The sequence below is a fragment of the Hyperolius riggenbachi genome, chromosome 1 (assembly GCF_040937935.1).
Source record: "Hyperolius riggenbachi isolate aHypRig1 chromosome 1, aHypRig1.pri, whole genome shotgun sequence".
Classification (NCBI taxonomy): Eukaryota; Metazoa; Chordata; class Amphibia; order Anura; family Hyperoliidae; genus Hyperolius; species Hyperolius riggenbachi.
In genome coordinates, this window is record NC_090646.1 from 201,410,575 (window position 1) to 201,434,013 (window position 23,439).

A 23,439-nucleotide genomic window follows, 5' to 3' on the forward strand; every position below is an offset into this window, starting at 1 on the left:
GTTCCTTAGTTGCCAGACCGTGCCACCATTCAAACTGCTTTTCCTTTGCCCCACCATAGGCTCCACCCTATGCATTTTCTCAAGAGAGACTCATCAGGGGCTTTCAATTAGCTGCAGGGCTATAACTCATATCTCACCCGCCTCACCCTTATCGGATAAACCTCCTAAGTGCGCTACTGGACAGCTTATACGCGGCTGCAATACCACTACTTGCCTGCTGCCTGCACCTCCCCTAAGTTTACTGTTTTAATACTGCTGAGCATTATGTCTGTATAGCACTTATGTGGCCCTAATTATCAAGGCTGATTATTCATGTGTGCGCATGCATCTTTAGTTAGCTGCCTTTAAAAGTCACAATTACTACTATTAAAAAAGCTGCATACAGTGGAAAGACTAAATGAAATTGCTACCTATAAAATTAGGACTGCATAGGATTAAATGATTAGCAGCTCCTTAGCAATGACTGCTAGCATCAGCAAAGTCTCTTATGTGACATGGCTCTTTCTGTCATACTAGCACTGTAAGCCATTAAAAAAGAAAAGAATCCAACAACATAACCAGAGCTCAGTTCTATTATACGCGCCACAATAGTTCATCTTGCAAGTAAAAAATAAGGTTCTGATGAAGTGCTGGTGGCAGCTGGTGACCTGGCATTTCCGCGTGTGTATGCGAGCTCTGGATGCCTCTGTGTAGCACTTATGATGTGTATAACTGAAGCAGGCTGCAGGTGAAGAGGGGTATTCCTGTTCTCATAAGCAGCTGTGTGAAATATTGAAAACTACTGAGTATTTTATGATAAACTCAAACCTCTACTGGACATTTTATTCTACTGCTAGTACATGAATGACTTTGGGGTGGGCAGATTCTCAAAATGATCAGTATTGCCATCCTTTAAGGTGTTATTTATTTTTTAGAAAAGTTATTTATTGTTTCTCACTGTTGCCGCATTTTTTACACTGTACAGTACTGTAGAAGGTGATGGCACTAAATCCATAAAACTATAATGCAGTAGAATCTCTTTATGGTGATTTCCACTAGCAGGTTGGATTCCATGTAGTTTTTTTTCTGTATGTGGATATCTGCATTCTTCCTGCATTTGTAATGCAGAAATCTGCATCAGGCTATCAATCATTGTTGGAGAAATGGATGTGTGCTGCAGAAATCTACAGCATGCAATCCATATGTTTCCTGTATCGCACCGCAATGGCAAATTCACATTCAATGGACAATTTAATGCGGTAGGGATGTCTTGACACCCCGGAGAAAAGACACAGGAAACACAAAAAAAATTAAATGGACAAATTCACATTCAATGGAAATTACTCCTTTGACATGCATGGGTTACAGTACCAATGGAGGTTTACTATATCAAAAGTTACTATGCGATTTTGCTTTAATCATTTGTTCAAAAAATATATGAATGGCATACATTTATTTTCAGCATGTCCGGCTTATGGTGAAATATAATGCCGAAATTACTGTATCCTGTCTTAATATCTGTCTGTACAGTATTCTAACACTAACCTTCCCCCTTTTTAATGCATAATACTAACCTCCTCCCTCTCCTATACTAACACTAATCTTCCCCCCTCCCCTCTACTAACTCTACCCTTCTCCCTCCCTTCTTCCTCTTCTCCTAACACTAACCTTACCCCAACCTCACCCTTGCTGTTTTAGCTAATTCTAAAGAAAACACCATACCTGCCACTTTCATTGCCCCTCCAAGCAACCGGCTATTTTATTGGTGAGTGATGGTGCCAAATTTTAATTTGGCTGCATTGGGCTACATGATAACCAAACCTACTGCTGCTATCCCTTCCACTTGTACCACTTCTGCAAGCGCTTGGCTATACCATAGCCAAACCCAGGCGTCACATGTAAAATCAGCTACATGATTGCTAAGTACTTGGCTATCGCTGAGATTTGGTGCTGCTATTTTGTGCCACATCTCAGCTTCCTGGCTCCCCATAGCCACAAAATTACAATGTGATCTATGGGCTGCTGAAATGTGGCAGGTGCCCCGTTGGCCCAAAAAAGTCTGCTTTGATGCAAATGACCCATGATTTCTCAGAAACTGGCAGCACAGAGGATGGGAGAACCGAATGAAGCCAACCTATACTTTGGTTGCTACTTTTAGATATCCATCAAGGATCACTAACGTGAAATAACCGCTGGAGTCCTATACTTGTATATATTTATTGAGACAACCCTTTTAAACCAGTCGGTATTTAAACATGTTGCCAGAAATAAACGGCTCCTCTCTAAATGAAACCAATACACTTCTGAGATTTAGACAAATGCTTTCATTGGTAATTAAAGATTCACAGGAATGCCCTGTTACTATATTATTACAATACATGGATATAGGAGGAAAAATCTAAAGCTTTGCTATTATGGGATCATATCCTAGTTTCTTCGCTCTACCATGTGATCTGCATTTAAAGCAGCTTCATAATACATAATTCACTGAAGCATTCAGGAACATTGGACCAGCACAATGATTATGATTGAAAGATAATTTGTATTTCAAGGTTGTTATTAATGTCAGTGGTAGTGAAGCATTTGGGAAGAGATCCATAAGAACAGGCAGAAACACAGCAGATATTCATTTATGGGGATTTTACATTTTTAAGGCATTGTAACATTATACATATAACTGACTAGCTTTGCTTATTTCGGAGTATATTTATTTTATGTGTGGCTCCTTTTCATTCTTGCAGCACCAGTGATGTCACAGTGGAGACACTGGATTTTTAACATATTCCTTATCAAGAAAAGTAATGTGCAAAATAAATCTGACTGCCTGGATTGGTTGTTTAGTGTGTGTGTGTGTAGGGGGGGGGGGAATAGAAATAGCCATACGATAATGCCAAGCATGGGCCAATGCAACCACCAGATAAGTAAATAGTCAGCCCTCTCTAATCAATGCAGTAGGAAACCACTTCATGGTATTTAAGGGATACCAGAGCCAAACTAACTAGGAGAAACGGGGGGAGCAGGCATGTACTGAAAGCTGTCCTGATGCCCCTGTTCACTTCTGTCCCTCTCCTTTTCTGTGAAAATGCCCCCCAGCAGCTTCTTCTGGGTCAACTGGGTTGGGCATTAGTGTGCAGCTACCAAGCCTAGCTGTGCGTGTCCAACATTGCGCGCCCGTAATGAAACAGTCGTGACGTTATGCGCATGTGCAGTACGCTCTCAGGCGCAGGCATTCAAGGTAGAACATGCACAGCCTGTGCACTAATGCTCAATCTGGCCGACCTGGAAGAGGCTGCTGGGGGGCATTAAGGGGGTAAAAGAGGGGGACAGAGGAGAATGGGTGGAGCATTGGGTATCAGGACAGCTTGCAGTGCATGCCTGCTTCCCCCATTTCTCCTAGTTAGTTCAGCCCCCGTATCCTTTAATATATACAGGTAGTTTAACAGTGGTCATACATGAGTAGAGATGGCCCGAACCTCCGATTTTTGGTTCTTGAACCGGGTTCGTGCGAACTTTCGCGAACCGCAATAGACTTCAATGGGGAGTCGAACTTGGAAAACTAGAAAAATGTATGCTGGCCACAAAAGTGATGGAAAAGATGTTTCAAAGGGTCTAACACCTGGAGGGGGCATGGCGGAGTTAGATACACACCAAAAGTCCCGGGGAAAAATCTGGATGTGACGCAAAGCAGCGTTTTAAGGGCCGAAATCACATTGAATGCTAAATTGCAGGCCTAAAGTGCTTTAAAACATCTTGCATATGTATACATCAATCAGGGAGTGTAATTAGAGTACTGCTTCACACTGACACACCAAACTCACCGTGTAACACACCGCAAACAGCTGTTTGTGTAGTGACGGCCGTGCTGGACTGGTGCGCACCGTGGCCAGAGTGCAGGCTGTGGCGGTTTTCAAGCCCATATGGTTGCCAGGCTGAGGTAGCTGAATGACAGAACAGTGACTGTCCAGCTGATCAAATTTGGTCTGTCTGCAATGAAGCAACGACCTAATTGTATTGGGTGTCCCTCCCCCCCCCCCCCCCCGAGACACTGATATAGCCGGCAGTCATTGCTTCATTGTGATATGCAAGCCTTCATTGTGATACGCAAGCCCCTTCACCGCGGCAAAGTAATCACAAAGGGGAATTTGCACATGTACATGCCTTTTGTTTTGTTGTTGCAGCCGCAGTGCAGCCAGAAAAATTAGGCAGGAATGTACATGCACCAGAAAAATTATTATAGCGGCCGCTGCTAGCAGCGGCCTTAAAAATTCAAGAATCCGCCTGTAGTCCTGGACCCTGTTGGTGGTGGCGGAGAAGGCAGTCAAGCGGCCTGCAGGCAGAGATGCTGTGTGGGGAGAAACTTAGTCTTGGGGCAGGCAGTCACATGGCGTACAGGCAGACATGCTGTGTGTGGGGACTGACTTAGTCTTCGGGCAGGCCTGACCGTGCTTTGCAGACCAAACCCTTGACCCAACGCTGTGTGCCAGAGATGACACCACTTGCCTTTCAACATCACGGTACAATTTGGGTATCGCCTTTTTTGAGAAATCATTGCATATCTTCTACTGCCGTTCGTATCGGCGGATCGTTCATATGTCGGGGGTTTGTAAACCGGGGACTACCTGTATACTTAACTGGGTCTTTCTCTGGCCCCTTGTATGCCATGGGCTCCCTTGCTGTCTTCTCGGGCTGCTCTATTGTCCTGCAGTCAGCTCTGGTAAATACTTCCGTCGCCCTCAGTCTCACTCCACTGTGCATGCACTGTTCTAGGTACGTGCACCCACCAATCGCACTCCCATGGCCAAAAACATTGTCCCACAGTCAGCTCTAGTAAATTTCTTCAGTTGCCCTCAGTTAGGCTCGACTGTGCATGTGCAGTCCTGGCTGTGTCCACCCTCCATCACGCTCCCATGGCCTGAAGCATTCTGCAACTGCACAGTTACTGTCTTATTCAAACTGTACATGGGCAGGCCATGGGAGCTTGATCAAGGGGGACGTGGCCAGGAGCACAACTGAGGGCCCTTGCTGTCTTCTCGGGCTGCTCAATTGTCCTGCAGTCAGCTCTGGTAAATACTTCCGTCGCCCTCAGTCTCACTCCACTGTGCATGCTCTGTTCTGAGTACGTGCACCCACCAATCGCACTCCCATGGCCAAAAACATTGTCCCACTCCCACAGTCAGCTCCAGTAAATTTCTTCAGTTGCCCTCAGTTAGGCTCGACTGTGCATGTGCAGTCCTGGCTGTGTCCACCCTCCATCACGCTCCCATGGCCTGAAGCATTCTGCAACTGCACAGTTACTGTCTTATTTAAACTGTACATGGGCAGGCCATGGGAGCTTGATCAAGGGGGAAGTGGCCAGGAGCACAACTGAGGGTGACTTAAGAATTTACTGGAGCTAACCGGGAGGACACAAAAGGGAGCCTACAGCAAGTGACAGCTTCTGTCTTGTCAGTACCTTGTTGGGTATATCGTAAACCTCACTGATAAGTAAATTACAGCCATAAAAGTTTTCCTTGGCAGAATATAACTTCCGAGGGCAGGGGAGAGATAGAAAAAGGTTAATAGTTCATGTATTTTAACTCGGGGATACTTAATAGACTGCCACTGAGCAGAGAAAATAACACATTCAACCTATTTTGTAAATGTTTAAATATAAAATAAAACTATGGGATAGCTAAAAAAAAACATTTTTGGGAGTAGGAGGATAAATACAATTGTTTATCTCATCAGTATATTTTTACCTCGGGTTCACTTTAATGACTTTCAATATAAATGTATAAATGATCCTGTGATCAAATTTTATTAAATAAACAGCTAATAACATCACATAAAGAAGAGGAAAAATGTGTTATATTTTGACTGTTTGAGTATATCCCCACTGAAACTGCAATCCTAGTTAAAATAAATAAATAAATAAATGTCATCTGTGCAAAAGCTTTGTAGACAATGCAGAATGGCAATCATGTAGCCATTTAACAGCCCGTTTCACATATAACAATAATTCATGCATTGCTTGAGGATGGATTAAGGAGCATCTGAAGAACATGCTACCAGGAGACAAGCTAAGCCTATTGAGTGTGTAGCATATATACCCATAACTCTACCTTGAAATTAGAAAGTCTGTGGATTAAATACTTTCTGTGGATTTGAGGCATCCAACACAGTGACTTGGAAGTACAGACACTTATTGGTTTGTCCTTGAGTCCTCTAAAGGAATAGGAATGGGAAGCAGAAACTTGAACGCCATCTGCTACAAAAGGTGCTCAATCAGCAGAATATGAAATATACAATATAAAAATGGCAACACCAAAGAAAAAAAAAATCCACAATGTAGACAAAAATGGTTATTGCAATTATAATCTTAAACATAGCTGGCAATCATCCACATAACAGTTCTTATTTCATGGTGGTCTTATAACTGCATACAGACGCTTTCAGTAGCCATTAGGTTTTCTTTAGTAACATAAAAGAAAATGAAAATAGATGCACAGTAATGTAAAGCAACCAACCAAACTGAAGTCATGTTTCGTTATCCTGACTGCTTTAAACGGTTGGAAACTATCTGGTTGCCATGGATACTGCACATCACTTTTCTTTGCACCATTTAATTAATTAAAGTGCATTGTCTAGCATAAGCATATATATTCTGTAAAGTGGTTTACAAATGTAAACAGACATTTACAGTGTTTTTTGCTTCATGGATAGATAAGCAGCAACCGTGTTTGCTCATTTGAAGATGCCTCGTGAAGCTGCAGCAATGCAGTAAGCAAAGAGGAGTGCTGTGCTGGTGCACTTCAGGAATAATCACTCAGGCAGCTTTGCGGTGAACCAGCATGGCAACAATTCAGGCAATTTAAACAGACAGTGTCCTGTATGCAATTAACTTTTTCTCCTGAGTTTTCTCCTAGGTGTTACTTTAAAATGTATCAATAAAATGCCATTTAAACCACCAGCTAGAAAAAAAATTACTCCAAATAATTTTGATAGTAGTGTTTCAGTTCCTTTTTTTACTTTTTTCATTGCAAAGTCCTGAAAAGTTATTAAAAAGAAAAGAAAAAAAAATATCTCCTAAGAGAAAACTCAGGAGAAAACGTTAATTGCATTCAAGTTATTATTTCTCCTAAGTTTTCTCCTAGGTGATATTTTCAGATCTTATCAATAAAATGCCTTTTATGCCACCAGCAAGTAAGGAAATACTCAGCGATAACTAATCTCAGTAACCTTGTGATTATTATTATTATTATTATTGATTTATAAAGCACCAATAATAATAATAATAATCACAAGGGTACTGAGATTACCTTAGTGATCCATAAACAGTGTCACAACCAAAAAATGGACTCCAGGTGGCAATCAAATAAAATGCTTGTACTAACGCTGCTGGGATTTAACTGGTAATTATAGCCATGGATGTCCTTCTATGCAAGTAAAGCATCCTCAAGAGGGCCATATGGCCATTACCCCCATGGCAAGAGTTTTTCATATGGCTGGCAATATCATTATGAGCCTGAATGCTTGGCATGAACAAGTTCATTGATGTCCAACAGTTATACTCTACAATGACAAGAATGCTGCTGGATGGAAAAAAAAGTGCCTGAAATGTGATTTTCTGATAATGAAAAAAGACTCACGTGGCAATTGAAAGAGATTTTTTTTCCAAATGAAAATAGCATTGGAAGTGTTTCGGCCTTCAACAAATTAACCATGTTAATCACATGTGACCGTTTTATGTGGTTTACTATTTTTTGTATGTGATAAATGACATCATATAATGGATTAACTTTGAAATATCAACATTTATTCACCTTTCACCTAATGCTTAATTACTTACTTTTGATCAACTAAAAACTAAGCATTACATGACTAATAAAATGTTTTTTTTTTCTCCATTTTTCAATTTACTTTCCTCACTACATTGGGAAATATATCAGAATTAATTAAATGTTCAAAGTATAGCTATCTGCATCTAAAATTAATATGACAAGACACAGAACATTTATATTGTGTTTTTCTCCTTGTGGACTCAAAGCACCAGAGCTGCAGCCACTAGGAAGCACTCTATAGGCAGTAGCAGTGTTAGGGAGTCTTGCCCAAGGTCTCCAACTGAATAGATGTTGGCTTACTGAACAGGAAGAGCCAAGATTTAAACCCTGCACGTCTGTGTCAGAGGCAGAGCCCTTAACCAGTGCACTATCCAGCCAACTATCATATGAATCCAAATAAAACTGACTCTTGCCCAAAATGCAGTGATACAAGCGGTACCTTTTATCATATGGTTGGGATATGTCCAGGCATTCACATTTTTTTAAATAATTTATACAAATAAATTTCAAAAGTTACAGGAGAAAGAATACTACCAGATCTTAATTTAATGTATACTACTTGGTTTATATTATTATGGTAACAACCTTTCTTCCTACACTATATTAAAATGCTTCTTTGTCTATGCTAGAAAATAACTCTTTCATAAATAAATTCTTGGAACACTACCTTATATACTGTACCTCCCTGATTAAAACACCAACTAACATATATGAGCCACAATTGTCCATTGTTTATATTAATGTGTAACTTTGATAACTAATTGGAGTTTTGTTGGGCATTAAAATGAGATAAAGGGGGAGGGTAAGGAATGGGATTACCTTTTTTTCTATAGAATTTAAATAATTGTATTACTTGTCTCCTGTATACAAATGCTGTATTCAAATAAATATGACTTTCCAAAGAAAGTTAAAGGGGAACTTCAGCCTAAACAAACATACTGTCATTAAGTTACATTAGTTATGTTAATTAGAATAGATAGGTAATATAATATTTTACCCACCCTGTTTTAAAAGAACAGGCAAATGTTTGTGATTCATGGGGGCTGCCATCTTTGTCATGGGGGCAGCCAGCTTTTTGGTTGAAAGGAGGTGACAAGGAGCAGGAGACACAGTTCCAACTGTCCTGTGTCCTGATAACCCCTCCCAGCTGCACAAGCTAGGCTTCAAATGTCAAATTCAAAATGTAAAAAATGCTGCACCAAAACAGCAGAACGAGAGCAACAACATCAGAAATCCCATCATGCTTTGCACAGCATCAGGGGAAAAAAGCCCAGGCAGTTTTCTTCTGTGCAGCTAAAAATGAGGCTTGGATAAGAGAAACAAAGTTCTGATGCTGTGAAACTGTTAAAGAAACACCAAGCCTTTTCAGTGCTGCTGAGACGATTTTTAGTCTGGAGGTTCACTTTAAGTTATATCATATGGCTTGATGTACCAGAACCTTAGTGACTCCACTATATACAGCTTTAGATGGTGTAAACTGACTACAGTCCAAAATAAGAGAAAAACGGTAGTTAGAAGTGTGTACTTTAATTTTCTTTGGTGCGCTTAATCATGTAAGAAGCCCCCCCTGAGAGTGCTGTTTCCAAACAATTAGGAAGAAGTCAGTCATACATAGATAGCTGGATGGGTATAACAGTAAACAAAAGTCCAGAGAGCTGGAGGTAGAGGTCATTTTAGAGTGTTAAGACAATTTATTTACAGTGAATTTGATTCCAACACGGTGTTGAACAAACAGCTGCATGTCTCTATTGGCGTCTGCACAGACATATATTGCTCACCATTATTCACTGTTATTGTAGGGTCTTGAAAGATTTTATTTCCACAGTTCATTGAGTCTGATCTCTACAAGTGAAGAACCATGAAAGGTCGGGTTTTAGGGCTATATCTATATAACAGCCTGACTGATTTGATATACCTTACATGGGATCACTGCAGCTAGAAGTGATCAAATATAATAAATTCTGTCTGTCCCCAAGGTGCTTAAACTACAATCTTCACATAAGTTGTTTATTAATTACATTAATATGTTTTACCAACAATATGTGCACAGTTTCTATTTAAATTGTCCAAGCACAACGTGGTGTTGCTCAAAGCAAACAATCAGAGATCTTGAGAATTGAAATGAGTGAGATTGTAACTGGTAAGTTTGTAAGATTTCTGCTTAAAGCAAACCCGAACTCTTGCACAGCACACAATGAAAATTCTTTATTCCACATATAGTTTCTAAATAAATTCACTGCTTTTAGTTCTTATCGACAACTGACAATAGATTGCAAGAGCTCTGCCAAAGCATCTCCATGCCTGCAGTCAACACTGACGGGTAACCCTTTCAGTGCTACCTGCAAAAGTGAAACTAGGTTAAAACCTGAGTTTTTTATAGGATTTCCAATAATTCAGGTTGAAGTGAGCTTGAGATGTCTCCCAGTGCATCACTGCTGAAATATGCAAATGAACCATTGTTGCCCTTAGAAGCTAAACACACCTCCAGATCCACTGGATTGCAATAATGTATCAGCTTGTTAATTGTACAAGCTGAAGAATTTTTATTGTTTCCATGAAAGTTATCATCCTGTGCATAATCTTTTAGAGCAAAGGATAATTTTTGAGTTTAGTACTACTTGAAAGTGAACGTGAAGTAAGAGGGAATACAGAAGCTGACATATTCATATAAGTCTGTACAATACCATTTGCCTGGCTGCCCTGCTGATCCTCTGCCGCTGATGTTCTGAACGTCTGACAAATATCTGACAAGATTAGCTGCTTCAGGTACTCTTTAAACTTTAGTCAGTCGGCTGGAACCTCACAAATCAGTTTCATGATATTAAGGGCTTCAAATTGATCAAAAACTTTTGCTAATGTTGATAGCATATATGTGATAATTTACACAAAAACCTTGACGTAAATCCTTATTCTCGCTTAATGCAGCCACTGTGAACTTGGTCTATACATGTAAGTCAGATAAGAATGTAATCTGTAAGTAAAAGCAGTCACAGAAAGTGTTGTTAGTGTAGCAACTGTTATTAGTATGCATTTGGGATACCTATGCAATGCATTTACAACCTCTTTCCAATGGCAGCTGTGCAAAGCTGCCACTGGAATTAGGTTTGTTTTAAAGCAGTGCTTACATTTATTTGGTGATGTTGCTGTCAGTGCCATCAGTACATGGGTGCAGTTTGCTGCATGCTCCACCAGTATGTTTTTGAGCCATTGAGAAAGGATAAAAAGTGTTACACCATAACCACAAAAGCAGTATGTAGGTGGTCCTATGAACCTGTAACCTCAACCCAGGTAGACATTTCAACTGGTTCAATTTAAAGAAGTGCATATGCATTTCTCTTCAACTGATTTGAACAGTAATAGTGTAGTGTAGTAATAATATGGCAAGTGAAAACTTATCACCAGATATCGATCCGTATTTTCAGTGTTAATTCACTAAAGAAACATGCCTTATTAAGGTGTAGTGATACGTTTTCATAGTGAGAGTGTTGTCTTATCACTCCACTCCTTAAGTTATCACTTTTGTAGTTATTCTTATATGCAGTACATAGGGAGGGAAGGCACACGCACAGGAGAGATGTAGCTCCACCCCTCCTCTGTCAGTGAGATTACATCCAGTTCTCAGCTAAGGAAGGAGAGAGAGAGTAGCTGTGTTTCTGTATAGCTGTGCTTCCCTGTGGCTGTGTTTGTGTGTGCCTGTATTTATTGGTGGATAAGTGTGGCTGTGGCTGCATATATATATACGCCTGGTGTCTCTGTCTTCCTCCCTCTCTGTGTGTCTTCTGTGTACTTCTCTTTATATGGAGTCCCCTTTTGTATAAAATACGAAACAATAAAGCAGACAGCTCAGAATCCTGCCCTTTGCATTGCAGTCTCTAAAAACACTTCACTTAACAACAGCTCAGGCCAGGTGATAATTATTCACACACTTTACAGGTGTTATCACTTGCATTGCTCTCTGTGAATTAACATCCTGTCTTTAAGTTTATGATACAGTAATTAATTTATGGATTCAATCATTAACTTTAGGAAAAACTCATTAACTTAAGGACAGATTCCTTATTTTAAGGATTGCATGAGGTAAATCATGAATACTACATGATTTTTCACCATGGTGATAACAGTAAAAACAGCTGAGACTCGTTATTTAAACCAGGAGATAAGCTTAGTGAATTGTGGGAATTGTAAAGAAGAGGATCAGCAGAACAGCCAGTCAATGTGCTTTCTTTAAAATTAAATAAATATGTCGGCCTCCATATTCCTCTTAACTCAGGTTCCTTTTAGCATGCATTGCCAGATAACAATCACATGTTAGAATTGTGTCTTCAGCCTTGTATAGCCCATTTAGCTAAGACTTTGAATGCTAATAAAGCCTGCCTATCATATGAATAGGATGAGTGCATGCACTATAAAATGTAGATGCTCTCTGTGTGGTGTAATTCTCTCCAGTATCCAGTAATATCATTATTTTTACCCACTCCGATGTTTCATTTTATAAAGTAAAATATGCATATTTGCCGTACTGCTTGAATTAAAAGTTTTGCTTTTATCTAAAATTCAGGTATAACGATCAATTTTGACTCAATTGATGCACCACAGAGTGCAAAATAATGATATTACTCCTCCTCATTTCCAGCAGAGCATGAGGCATAGCTAATGAAAGACACAGCGGCTGGAGCATTAACCATATCCTGTTACTAGTTGCTAGTTACAGCGAATTGACATAAAAGCATATCAGCCTTCAGCTAAATGAAATATATATATATATACACAGCTGTAATAAGCCATAGACAAGGCGTCATTCATTATAGTGTAGGCACTTCCTCCTTTGCTTCAGTGATCACCTTGCTATGCAAATCATCCCTTTGTTGTCCCTATAACCCAAACACACCTCCAGGACAGCTGGAATGCAATGCTGTGCCAGCTTGTTAATTGTACAGAGCAATACTAATTCAACATGCATAAAGACTGTTTCAGACTGGTTGGTTAACATCAGTGCATGGCATGGATTAATATGGCTCTATGGGGGGGGGGGGACTTGAAAACACTCAGAGATACAGATTGCCCAGCAAGCTCATGGTAAATCAAAAGTAAACTCCTAGGAGTGTGTAAGGGGCTAGAAAGGACCCAAATGCTCTCTTACTAAAACCACTATGCAAAACAGAAACAGGTATTTTAAAAATAGGCATTGATTTTTAAAAATTTTTAGGCAACATTTGAGTGAACCTCTCTGTTGGTCACCTGGGGCGCCATGCCCCTTGTGCCTCCCCATGGGTACGCTACTGCCGAGTGCCAACAGTTACATATGGGCGTGTGAATCAAAGCAGACAGCATTGCCAGGTAATTCACACATTTATAAGACTGCAGGAATAAACCCCCTGAGTATTTGTTCTGTGTTCGGTGTTACTTTGAAATCTTTGAGTATCATTGAAAGCCATATTACAACTGTGCCACACCAATGGCAGCTATTATGTAAGGGAGTGGGCACACACATAATCCAGTATTTTAAATTCTTCCACATGTGCATGGCTTTTAGTGTGCATGAGGATCTAGTGATCAGTAAGTGGGATTTCACAGAAAAAAATGCATAATTTTTTTCTCTGAAATGACAATAGTAGCAGTGGTGCTCGGATACCCCTTTTTAAAATCCGAACTGATTCGGATTCGCATACCCTGATATCCGGATCCGAATCAGATGTCCGAATCTGAACTTTTGGGTATCCAAGAAGAATCGGATATCCGAACCCACTATCAGGTCGGATTCGGATATTCGGATATTCGGATATTCTCTCTCTCTCACACTCACTCACTCTCTCATTCTCACACTTACTCACACTTTCTCTCACACTCTCTCTCACACTCTCTCTCACACTCTCTCACTCACTCACTCACTCACTCACTCACTCACTCACTCACTCACTCACTCACTCACTCTCTCTCTCTCTCTCACTCACTCACTCACTCACTCACTCACTCACTCACTCACTCACTCTCTCACTCACTCTCTCTCACACTCTCTCTCACACTCTCTCTCACACTCTCTCTCACACTCTCTCACTCACTCACTCACTCACTCACTCACTCACTCATTCACTCACTCATTCACTCATCAAAAGGGATTTTTGCCACTGAAGGTGATTTTGGCTTCTGCTCGGATATCTGAACTAACTATCCGCCTCGGATTTGAAAAAAAAATATCCAAATTGCTATTCAAAGTTCGGATAGTGGAAAAAGTTTGGATTATCTGGGTAACTCGGATATCCGAAATCTTGCTGAGCAGCACTGATTAGTATAATATTCTGTTTGTAGAAGTAATGAAGTCATGACAATATATAAAGTGAAGATTGTGCGGCATTGTGGTGAAGTCAACACAGCAATGTGATTGAAGCAAATACAAGAGAAGAATTCATGTGAGATAGTTCTAAAAACAAAGGAGTTTATACAGCATTATGTACTTCTACTATAACATGGACAAAAGATATATAATAACCTGCTCATCACATTTCTAACATACAGTCTGTGTTACAAAAACATCCTTCAAAGAAGACCTCGTAACAAATAAAGTTCAATGTATTATTTCAACTAGCACAAAATAATAGCTAAAAAAAGACAAAATGCTTCAGAAAAAGCAAGATGGTGCTCATTTTATGTACACTGCAAAGTTCATAATATTCCTCAAAATTCACAACATAAAAATTCTAAAATTATTTTTATATAAATATTTTTTTTCTTAAAGTGCTGTTTTGGGTTGCTCAACCTAGGATTTACAATGGATTGGGCATAACTTAGTAGATTTTATTCCTTTAGGTAAAATTAGGTTAAATTACCAGTACACTCAATAAATTGGTAGTAGTGATGAGCCAAAATTTTGCATATGCATAATTTCACATTGCAATTTGCAGTTATGATGCAAAATCATAGTTTGTAATTTTTGGCAAACTTGTAAATGATTCCATTGTAATTCGTAACGTGCAACGTCATTTTGCATTAACTCTTGTGTGTATTTTTGCGTTTACATGTAATTGATTGTAATTCTGAAAAAAATGAATCATAATTGATTATAATTACATAATTATGCAAAACTGTGCATAATTACAAAATAGCTACTATGAAATTAATCAATGGTATTAATTGTGACCATCCATTCAGTAGCATAGCAATAGGGAAAGTAGAGGTGGCTACACTACAGGGCGCCTGGATTATAAAGCCCGTTATTGACCCTACTTCAACCACAGTATTAGCTCGTCATTGGTCATGTACAAGCAATGATCACCTCTATATGCGCTTTCAATAGTAGTAATTATAAAAACATTGTTCCTGTCCCCCTGCTTAAACTTTTATAACACAACAACAGTCCTTGGCAGGTTTTGGTGCTCCATATCAATTGTTATGTATGGAGCACTTGATGGGGTCCAATGTAAAACTTGTACTGGAGCCCATAGCTCTTAAAGAGAGCCTGAGGTGGGCTTAAAAAAAAAGTTGGCTACTTGCTCCAGAGGGCTGAGCGGATCAGGTAGCTGCAAAAACCACCGCTCCTGTGGGCCGCAATGGCCCACCTTCACTTGCGTGCCTCCTGGGTCACGATGCTGCACTGAGAGACTGTGTTGTCTTCATAGCATGCAGGGAGGCGGGGGAGCGGCAGGAGGCGTGGCCAGGGGGAAAGAGCTGCCCAATGTCAGCTCAGGAAACCGTGTAGAAACGCCCCTGGCGGGTATTTTAAACAGGGAATTCCTCTCCCCTCTGTTTACTTCCGAGTTCGTGCCAAATCTTGTTTCTAAACTCGGGAGGCTATAGTGGCGGTTGGGGGACACAGGCAGAGAACATGGCTCTGTGTCCCATCTGCCCCCTGAAGATCCACCTCGGGTTCTCTTTAAGCTATGCCATTGCATCCATCCAATCTTCTTCTACCGATGGGAGAGCACACACAAATGTACATTAAAGGGAGGGACCGTTAGTGAAAAGACTTTATTTTCTGTAAAGCACTGCAGAAGATGCAGACATGGATTGGATGAAATGGGGCCCTAGGCAAGAGAGCAGTTTTTGCCCACCACTGATGGTCACTTGGCTCTTTTTAAAAAGATTTGGTTGGGACTAGCATCCACCAGTTCCTAAGATTGCTTTGTGGATGATCCAGTTCTGGGCTATATACATACTGAATTGCATAAAGTTGCATACAATTCTCAAATGTTTCTCCTTTTAGGCTGCTTACACACAGGGACGTTACAGGCGCACGTTAGTGCGCCTGTAACGCTCCCCCAATGCACAGCAATGTAACACAAGTGGGCTGTTCACACAGCCCACGTTGCGTTACATGTAACGCTGCACGTTCTCCCGAAAGTGCAGCCTGCTATGGTGTTAGAGCGGCTTAAGCCGCGTTAGACTGTCTGCACATGCGCAATCATGTTGGGGAGGAGCGGAGAGCGGCCAGGCACATGGCTAATTAACATTCACTGCACGTTGTGACGTGCAGTGTTTACTTCCTGGAGCGGCCGCTCTGTGCGGTGATTGGCCAGCGGGACCACGTGATGCTGCATGCACACAAGAGTACGAATCACGGCATCACGGATGCCAGAGTGAGCTGCACAACGCGGCTCACTCTAACGTCCACATAGAAGAGCACCAGGTGTCGCATTAGGTGCACGTTATGCGACCTTAACGTGGCACCTAACGCAACGTCTTAGTGTGCAAGTAGCCTTAAATAACAAAAAATATTCGTTAGAACAGAAATGTTCATAAAAACAAATAAGGACACACAGACACCAGAAGCTCAATCTGGTGTAATAGAGGCGGGTAAAAGGCAAAAATCATAACAACTGAATAGTATACTCCCAAGTGTGGGCTGCTCCAAGAGGCAACCACTCATAACAGCATGTGGCACCCTACAAGTACCTCGTAGGGTGAGTGCCCTGTCTAAAGTCACTGCTGTACAGCTGTAAAGTATCTGAAGGCGCCCAGAAGATACAAAAATATTTTCAAAATCGTCTCTATATATGATGTAAAAGTATACAGGCCCTACCTTAAAAAAGGAGGTTCAAAAAAGGGTATAAAAAGGGTATAATATGCATGATATCTAATGATTATGTTATAAACAGTTGGACATCATAGTAGCCCTGAGCATCTTCTTCCTATGTTTTTTATAGGCACATTTAAAAAACATTGGTTTTAATTGATTTTAAATTCAGGGATACGTTCCCTCAATAAATTACTTTATCTATTTGAAACTATCCTTGCCAAACAACAAACACACTACAAGCTGCATTTTTGGTGGGATTGTGTCCCAGTCACAGGGCCGGCGCTACCATAGAGGCAAAGGGGGTGATTGCCTCAGGGCCCTTGAGTGCTGCAGGGCCCCCAGTTCTCCCCCTGACTTGTGCCCCCTTGGGCCCCTGCACTGATTTGTCATAATAGCAACTCACCTTTCCCGGTGCTCTGTTCCCTCCATGCTCCCTGTCTTCATCCCCTCTGGCTGTCGCTTCTCCATGACCAGTCATTACGCAATAACAATCGAGTCAGAGGCAGCCAGCAGGGATGAATGACAGGGAGCATGGACTGAACAGAGCAGTGGGAAAGGTGAGTTGCTATTCTGACAAAAACAGTAAAGGGGCCTTGGGGGACACAATAAAGTTTAAGGGGGATATCTGGGGGGCATGGCTCATATGCCCGGGGGGGGATATGCTGAGGGATGGGGACTCCAAGGTTAATTTTGCCCTAGGGCCCCACTGTGTGCTGCACATTTGTAATACCAGTCACTGCAACCTGTTCACTGCACCTGTGTAACCGCACATTGTTGTACCAGCAGTCGCTGCATACCTGTTCACTGCACCTGTGTAACCGCACATTAAATTAGTCAAGTCAGTGCATACCTTTCACTTCATCCCCCCCAAATATGGACAAAACAAAAGGCAGAGCCAGAGGCAGGCCGCCTGGCAGGTCTGCTCGAGGTACAGTGTTCAGAAGAAGGCACGTGCCAACAACCCCCAATATTGTCAGGACGTAGTTGACTATTTAACACAGAACACCTCATCTTTCTCAGCTTCCGCACAGAAGCATGACATATCTTCCTCCTCCTGCTCTGATTCTGGCACCCCACTTAACACCCCACTTAGCAATGCCATCTGTACTCTCTGCCACCGTAAATTGAGCCGTGGAAAGACCAAGACCCGCGTAGGGACAACTACGAAGGCACATGATTGCAAAGCACAAACTGTAATGGGATTACAAGCAGCACACAAAAGCAAAGCCACACACTGCAGTGGAAGATACCAGGCCACATTTTTTCCTCAAGAAAGGCTATACCTAAACTGTACCATGATGTTGAAAGGCAAGTGGTGACATCTCTGGCACACAGCGTTGGGTCAGGGGTCCATCTGACCATGGATGCCTGGTCTGCAAAGCACAGTCAGGCCTGCTCAAAAACTAAGTCAGTCCCCACACACAGCATCTCTGCCTGCACACCGTGTGACTGCCTGCCTGCCCCAAGACTAAGTCGGTCCCCACACAGCATCTCTGCCTGCAGACCGCTTGACTGCCTTCTCCGCCACCACCAACAGAGTCCACCAGGACTCCAGGCGGATTCCTGAATTTTTAAGGCCACTGCTAGCAGCGGCCGCTATAATCATTTTTTTGGTGCGTGTACATGCCTGCCTAATTTTTCTGGCTGCACTGCAGCTGCAACAACAAAACAAAAGGCATGACCATGTGTCAATTCCCCTCCGTTACTTTGCTTGCGTATCACAATGAGCAATGACCGCCGGCTATATGAGTGTCTCGGAGAGTGGCACACCAAAAATAATATGGACGTTGCTTCATTGTGGACAGACCAAATTTGATCAGCTGGACAATCACTGTTGTTCTGTCATTGAGCTACCTCAGCCTGGCGACCATATGGGCTTGAAAACCGCTATCGCCTGCACTCTCGCCATGGTGCGCACCAGTCCAGCACGGCCGTCACAACACAAACAGCTGTTTGCGGTGTGTTACACAGTGAGTTTGGTGTGTCAGTGTGAAGCAGTACTCTAATTACACTCCCTGATTGATGTATACACATGCAAGATGTTTTAAAGCACTTTAGGCCTCCAATTTAGCATGCAATGGGATTTCTGCCCTTAAAACCCTGCTTTGCATCAAATCCAGATTTTTCCCCGGGACTTTTGGCGTCTATCCCACTCATCCATGCAAAAACTCAGATGTTAGACTCCTTGAAACATCTTTTCCATCACTTTTGTGGCCAGCATAAATGTTTCTAGTTTTCAGTTTGCCTCCCCATTGAAGTCTATTGCAGCTTGCGAAAGTTCGCAAGTTCACAAATGTTTGCGGAGGTTCGCAAACCTAAAATCGGAGGTTTGAGCCATCTCTATTCCAAAGCTGTGGATATTCATACCTGTGTAACTTCAGCCCACCCCCAGCTTGGCAACCATGGCCTAATAGGCTGCTGCCAAGCTGGGTGTGGGCTGCAGCACTGTAGGTGAGGATGGCCAGAGCTTCAGAATACTAGATACAATTGCTGCAGTGGTCTTGCTGATGGAGGGGAGGGGAGTTTCACACCTCTGATGATTACGGAAGTATGGAAAAATGATTGCTGCTGATATCCCCCTATCCTGGCAGCTCTAACACAAAGCTTTAGTGTTAAGGGCTCTCTTACCATTATATATTTACAGTCTTGTTCCTCTTTAACCTTTATCATGTGTTTCTCACAGAAGATATTGTATAATCTTACATAAAATACTTTTGTATCTAACCTAGCACATGAAAAATAACTAAATAATACCATGGCTAGGTAGCTTTGGCTAAAGTAACTTCAAAGTGACACTGAAGCGGATTTTTTTTTTTTATGACATAATTAATTCTATGTGTAGTACAGATAATTAAAAGAACATTAATAGCAACAAATATATATTTACAGTTTAGAAAGCACAGTCTGTATTGTAAACTATGAAACAGAGCAGAGCTAATGACCTTGAACTTCCCTGCAGTAAAACCTTATCAGAAGTTGTCTCTCATTGTTTCTTTGATGTACAAGTGTTTCAGAAATCAGCACTGTAGTTGGGTTGGAGAGCTCAGAGAGGCTCCTTTACATAGATAACAACTGAAGTTTCTTAACTCCTCCTGTATTGGAGACAATATAAGACTATATTCTTTGCTATTAATGTTCTATTTCTTAGCTGTACTATACATACAATTAATTATGTCATAAGTTTATTTTCACTTCAGATTCCTTTTAAGTACTGTTCTTTGCTTGCTAGCAGCTAAAAATGTTTCCTGAATCCAGACTATCCTCATTTTTGGAAATAAAGATATCAGGAGTTTCCATGTCCCTTTCACTGAAGCTTTGCTTTAAATTCTAAATGTTGAGATATTGACTTCAAATGACCACAAGAAAAAATATAAGCTGGAATTCTCAAGTTCAGTTTCACCTTCCACATTTTTTCTTCTATTTCCACTGTATTTTGTTATACACTGATTCCCCACTATAGAAAAATCTTTATCTTCTTTCTTGCAGTATCCGGTAACAATGATCATGCTGTTCACTGGGGATCTCTACAGCCTTCTGAATTTCCTGAGCTTCGCTCGCATTTTCTTTATTGGCCTAGCTGTTGCTGGACTCATTTATCTGCGCTACAAGCGACCGGAGATGCATCGCCCTTTCAAGGTAGACTCACCTCTGTCTTTGTCTGACATTAATCTTGATATGCTATGCTGAACTCCTGGCTGTCACGGGAGATTGAGGGAGATTGTGTATCACCAGCTAATATATAGTTTATTGTGTGTGTTATTGTAGTGGACAACATGGCTAACCACTGTACCGAGAAGGCCCGGATGTTTTTTTTTTGCTGCAACATTAGCATGCATGTCATTTGCCTCTTACACAACTCGGATTTAGAAAGAGTATCTGAATGTTTCTGTTCTTTGTAAGTAGGAAGAAACAGCTCCTATTTATGAATATTTTATATTTTTTTAATGATTTATTGCCTTAGCGGGCCATAAAATGTTCCAGCACAAGATGGTTGAAACTACCATATTAGCATATTCTCATCCAAGCTTTAGTCGCAGTACGTCAGTGGTTCAAAACCTGTGTTTGAATGATGATACCCTCAGCTAATATTTCAAAAGCATGCCAAGCTGGTTTACTAGAAACCATGCTTATTTATGCTAGAATTATTTTGAATTATGCTATATAGTTTTAGCTTCAAACTCGCTTTTGCTGTGCATTCTTTTTTTGTAGTTTCTACGCTCGTTAGCTTTGTGATTTTCATCCTTGTTAACAGCCTGTGATCTGCCCGTAAGAAGGTTTTAAGATTTGGCAAATAATCCTTGTAGTGTGTATCCACATTTTTCTAACTATGTGCCACATTCATACCAATCAGTTTTGTTGTGAAATACGGAGTGTATATTCAAGCAAGACAGCTATGGCAGCCATTCATGAGTACACTATGTTTGATGATCAAGGCATTATCTGTCGGGATCAGTGAATAATGGCGCACAGAGCCTATGCATAGAAATGGCGCCGCATTAAAAAGATACGCTTATCGCTATTTATCGTTAGTACTGCATAATAATGGCGCCCAGGGAAAAAAGAAGAAAAACGGCACACACTAACGTTATTTATCAATAGTGGCACACACTAACGTTATTTATCAATAGTGGCACACACTAACGTTATTTATCAATAGTGGCACACACTAACGTTATTTATCAATAGCGCCCTACATAAGCCAAACTGCAGAAGTTATTTAACTGCAAAATGATGAATGGATTTAATGTAACACTGTCAAGGTTAGGGTTAGGCACCACCAGGGGGGTGGTTAGGGTTAGGCACCACCAGGGGGGTGGTTAGGGTTAGGCACCACCAGGGGGGTGGTTAGGGTTAGGCACCACCAGGGGGGTGGTTAGGGTTAGGCACCACCAGGGGGGTGGTTAGGGTTAGGCACCACCAGGGGGGTGGTTAGGGTTAGGCACCACCAGGGGGGTGGTTAGGGTTAGGCACCACCAGGGGGGTGGTTAGGGTTAGGCACCACCAGGGGGGTGGTTAGGGTTAGGCACCACCAGGGGGGTGGTTAGGGTTAGGCACCACTGGGGGTGGTTAGGCTTAGGCACCACCAGGGGGGTGGTTAGGCTTAGGCACCACCAGGGGGGTGGTTAGGGTTAGGCACCACCAGGGGGGTGGTTAGGGTTAGGCACCACCAGGGGGGGTTAGGGTTAGGCACCACCAGAGGGGTGGTTAGGGTTAGGCACCACCAGGGGGGGTTAGGGTTAGGCACCACCAGAGGGTGGTTAGGGTTAGGCACCACCGGGGGGTTTAGGGGTTAGGGATAGGTACAGAGAGGGTTCTGTGTGTTAACGCTAAATAACAATAAGGCTTTAACGCTAAATAACAATAAGGCTTTAACGCTAAATAACAATAAGGCTTTAACGTTAAATAGCGATAAGCGGCAAACGGATTAGCGGCAACACTGTGCGCCATTATTCACAGGCGCCATTTTCAGATGGATGCTTATCTGTCTGGGATGCTCAACAGTAACTAGTCACTACACTAGACAGCAGTGGCTGGATAGTGTACTGGGTAAGGGTTCTTCCTCTGACACAGAAGACCTGGGTTCGAATCTCCTGCCTCTGACAGAGACAAATATCGGCACTTCCTGTTTAGTAAGCCAGCACCTATTCAGTAAACAGTCCTTAGGCTAGACTCCCTAACACTGCTACTGCCTATAGAGCACGCCCTGGTGGTTGCAGCTTTGGCGCTTTTAGTACCCCTGGAGAAAAGCTCAATATAAATGTTCTGTGTCTTGTCTTGGATGCAGAGAGGAGACCTGTGATTGGCTGTAATCAAACAAAAATGGAGACACTGATTTACTATCCTTGGAGAACATAAGTAATCCAGGAAACCTGAACTGGATTTTCTGAAAGAAAAGTTTGGTATCAGGAATCAGGAGTTTGTAACCTTCATCTGAGTCATATCAGATTATAGGGGTAGAGGGATGAAGAGCAGGCACTCTGTATCTCCCACTCTCTGGAGTAGGCTGTGCAGTTGTATCCCTGTATGAATACTAAAGACCAGTTCACACTTGTCGCTTTGCCCGCGATCACGCTCGGCTCCACGATCGTGATTTGCGGGCAAAATCTTACGATTTAGCGTGATTTGCGCTTGTGATTCCTGTTCAGTAGAATGAGAATACCAGAGTAATCGCCATCAAAACGCTGCATACAGTGCATCTGCGATTAATCAAAATTGCAACCGCTTCAGTGTGAATGTATCCCTCTCAGACCAGGGCCTGTGTAGTGTTTCAGGACAGGCAGAAGTTAAGACACCAGAATGTCTACAGGCATACTACCTTTCACTTTCCTTCTCTACCTTCCAACCCTGTTTCACTATCTCCCCCCCCCCCCCCCCTAAAAAAAATCAAAATATATAAATTAGCTCATTTTAACTACTACAATACAATGGGCTTGATTCACAAAGCAGTGCTAACCCAGTTAGAGACTTTAGGCGTGATAACCATTGCACCACGCTGGTGAAAAGCCAGTTTAGGCATGATAAGTTTAGATAAGTTTAGATTGCGCGCAAAGTCCCGCACGCAAAGCAGCGCCATTAAACTCTATGTGAAGTGCACCAGACTTTGCTAGCGCAAAACTTTGACCAGTTGTG

The 23,439-nt window shown here is 41.8% G+C and overlaps 1 protein-coding gene across 1 annotated transcript in view; it reads left to right on the forward strand.

The window, feature by feature from the left end:
- SLC7A11 (solute carrier family 7 member 11) overlaps positions 1-23,439 on the forward strand; it is a 414,966-nt gene that overhangs the window by 332,660 nt on the left and 58,867 nt on the right. The window contains exon 10 of the mRNA XM_068279755.1: positions 20,296-20,445. Within this exon, the coding sequence (XP_068135856.1) occupies positions 20,296-20,445 (150 nt within the window). The remainder of the gene's footprint in view (positions 1-20,295; positions 20,446-23,439) is intronic.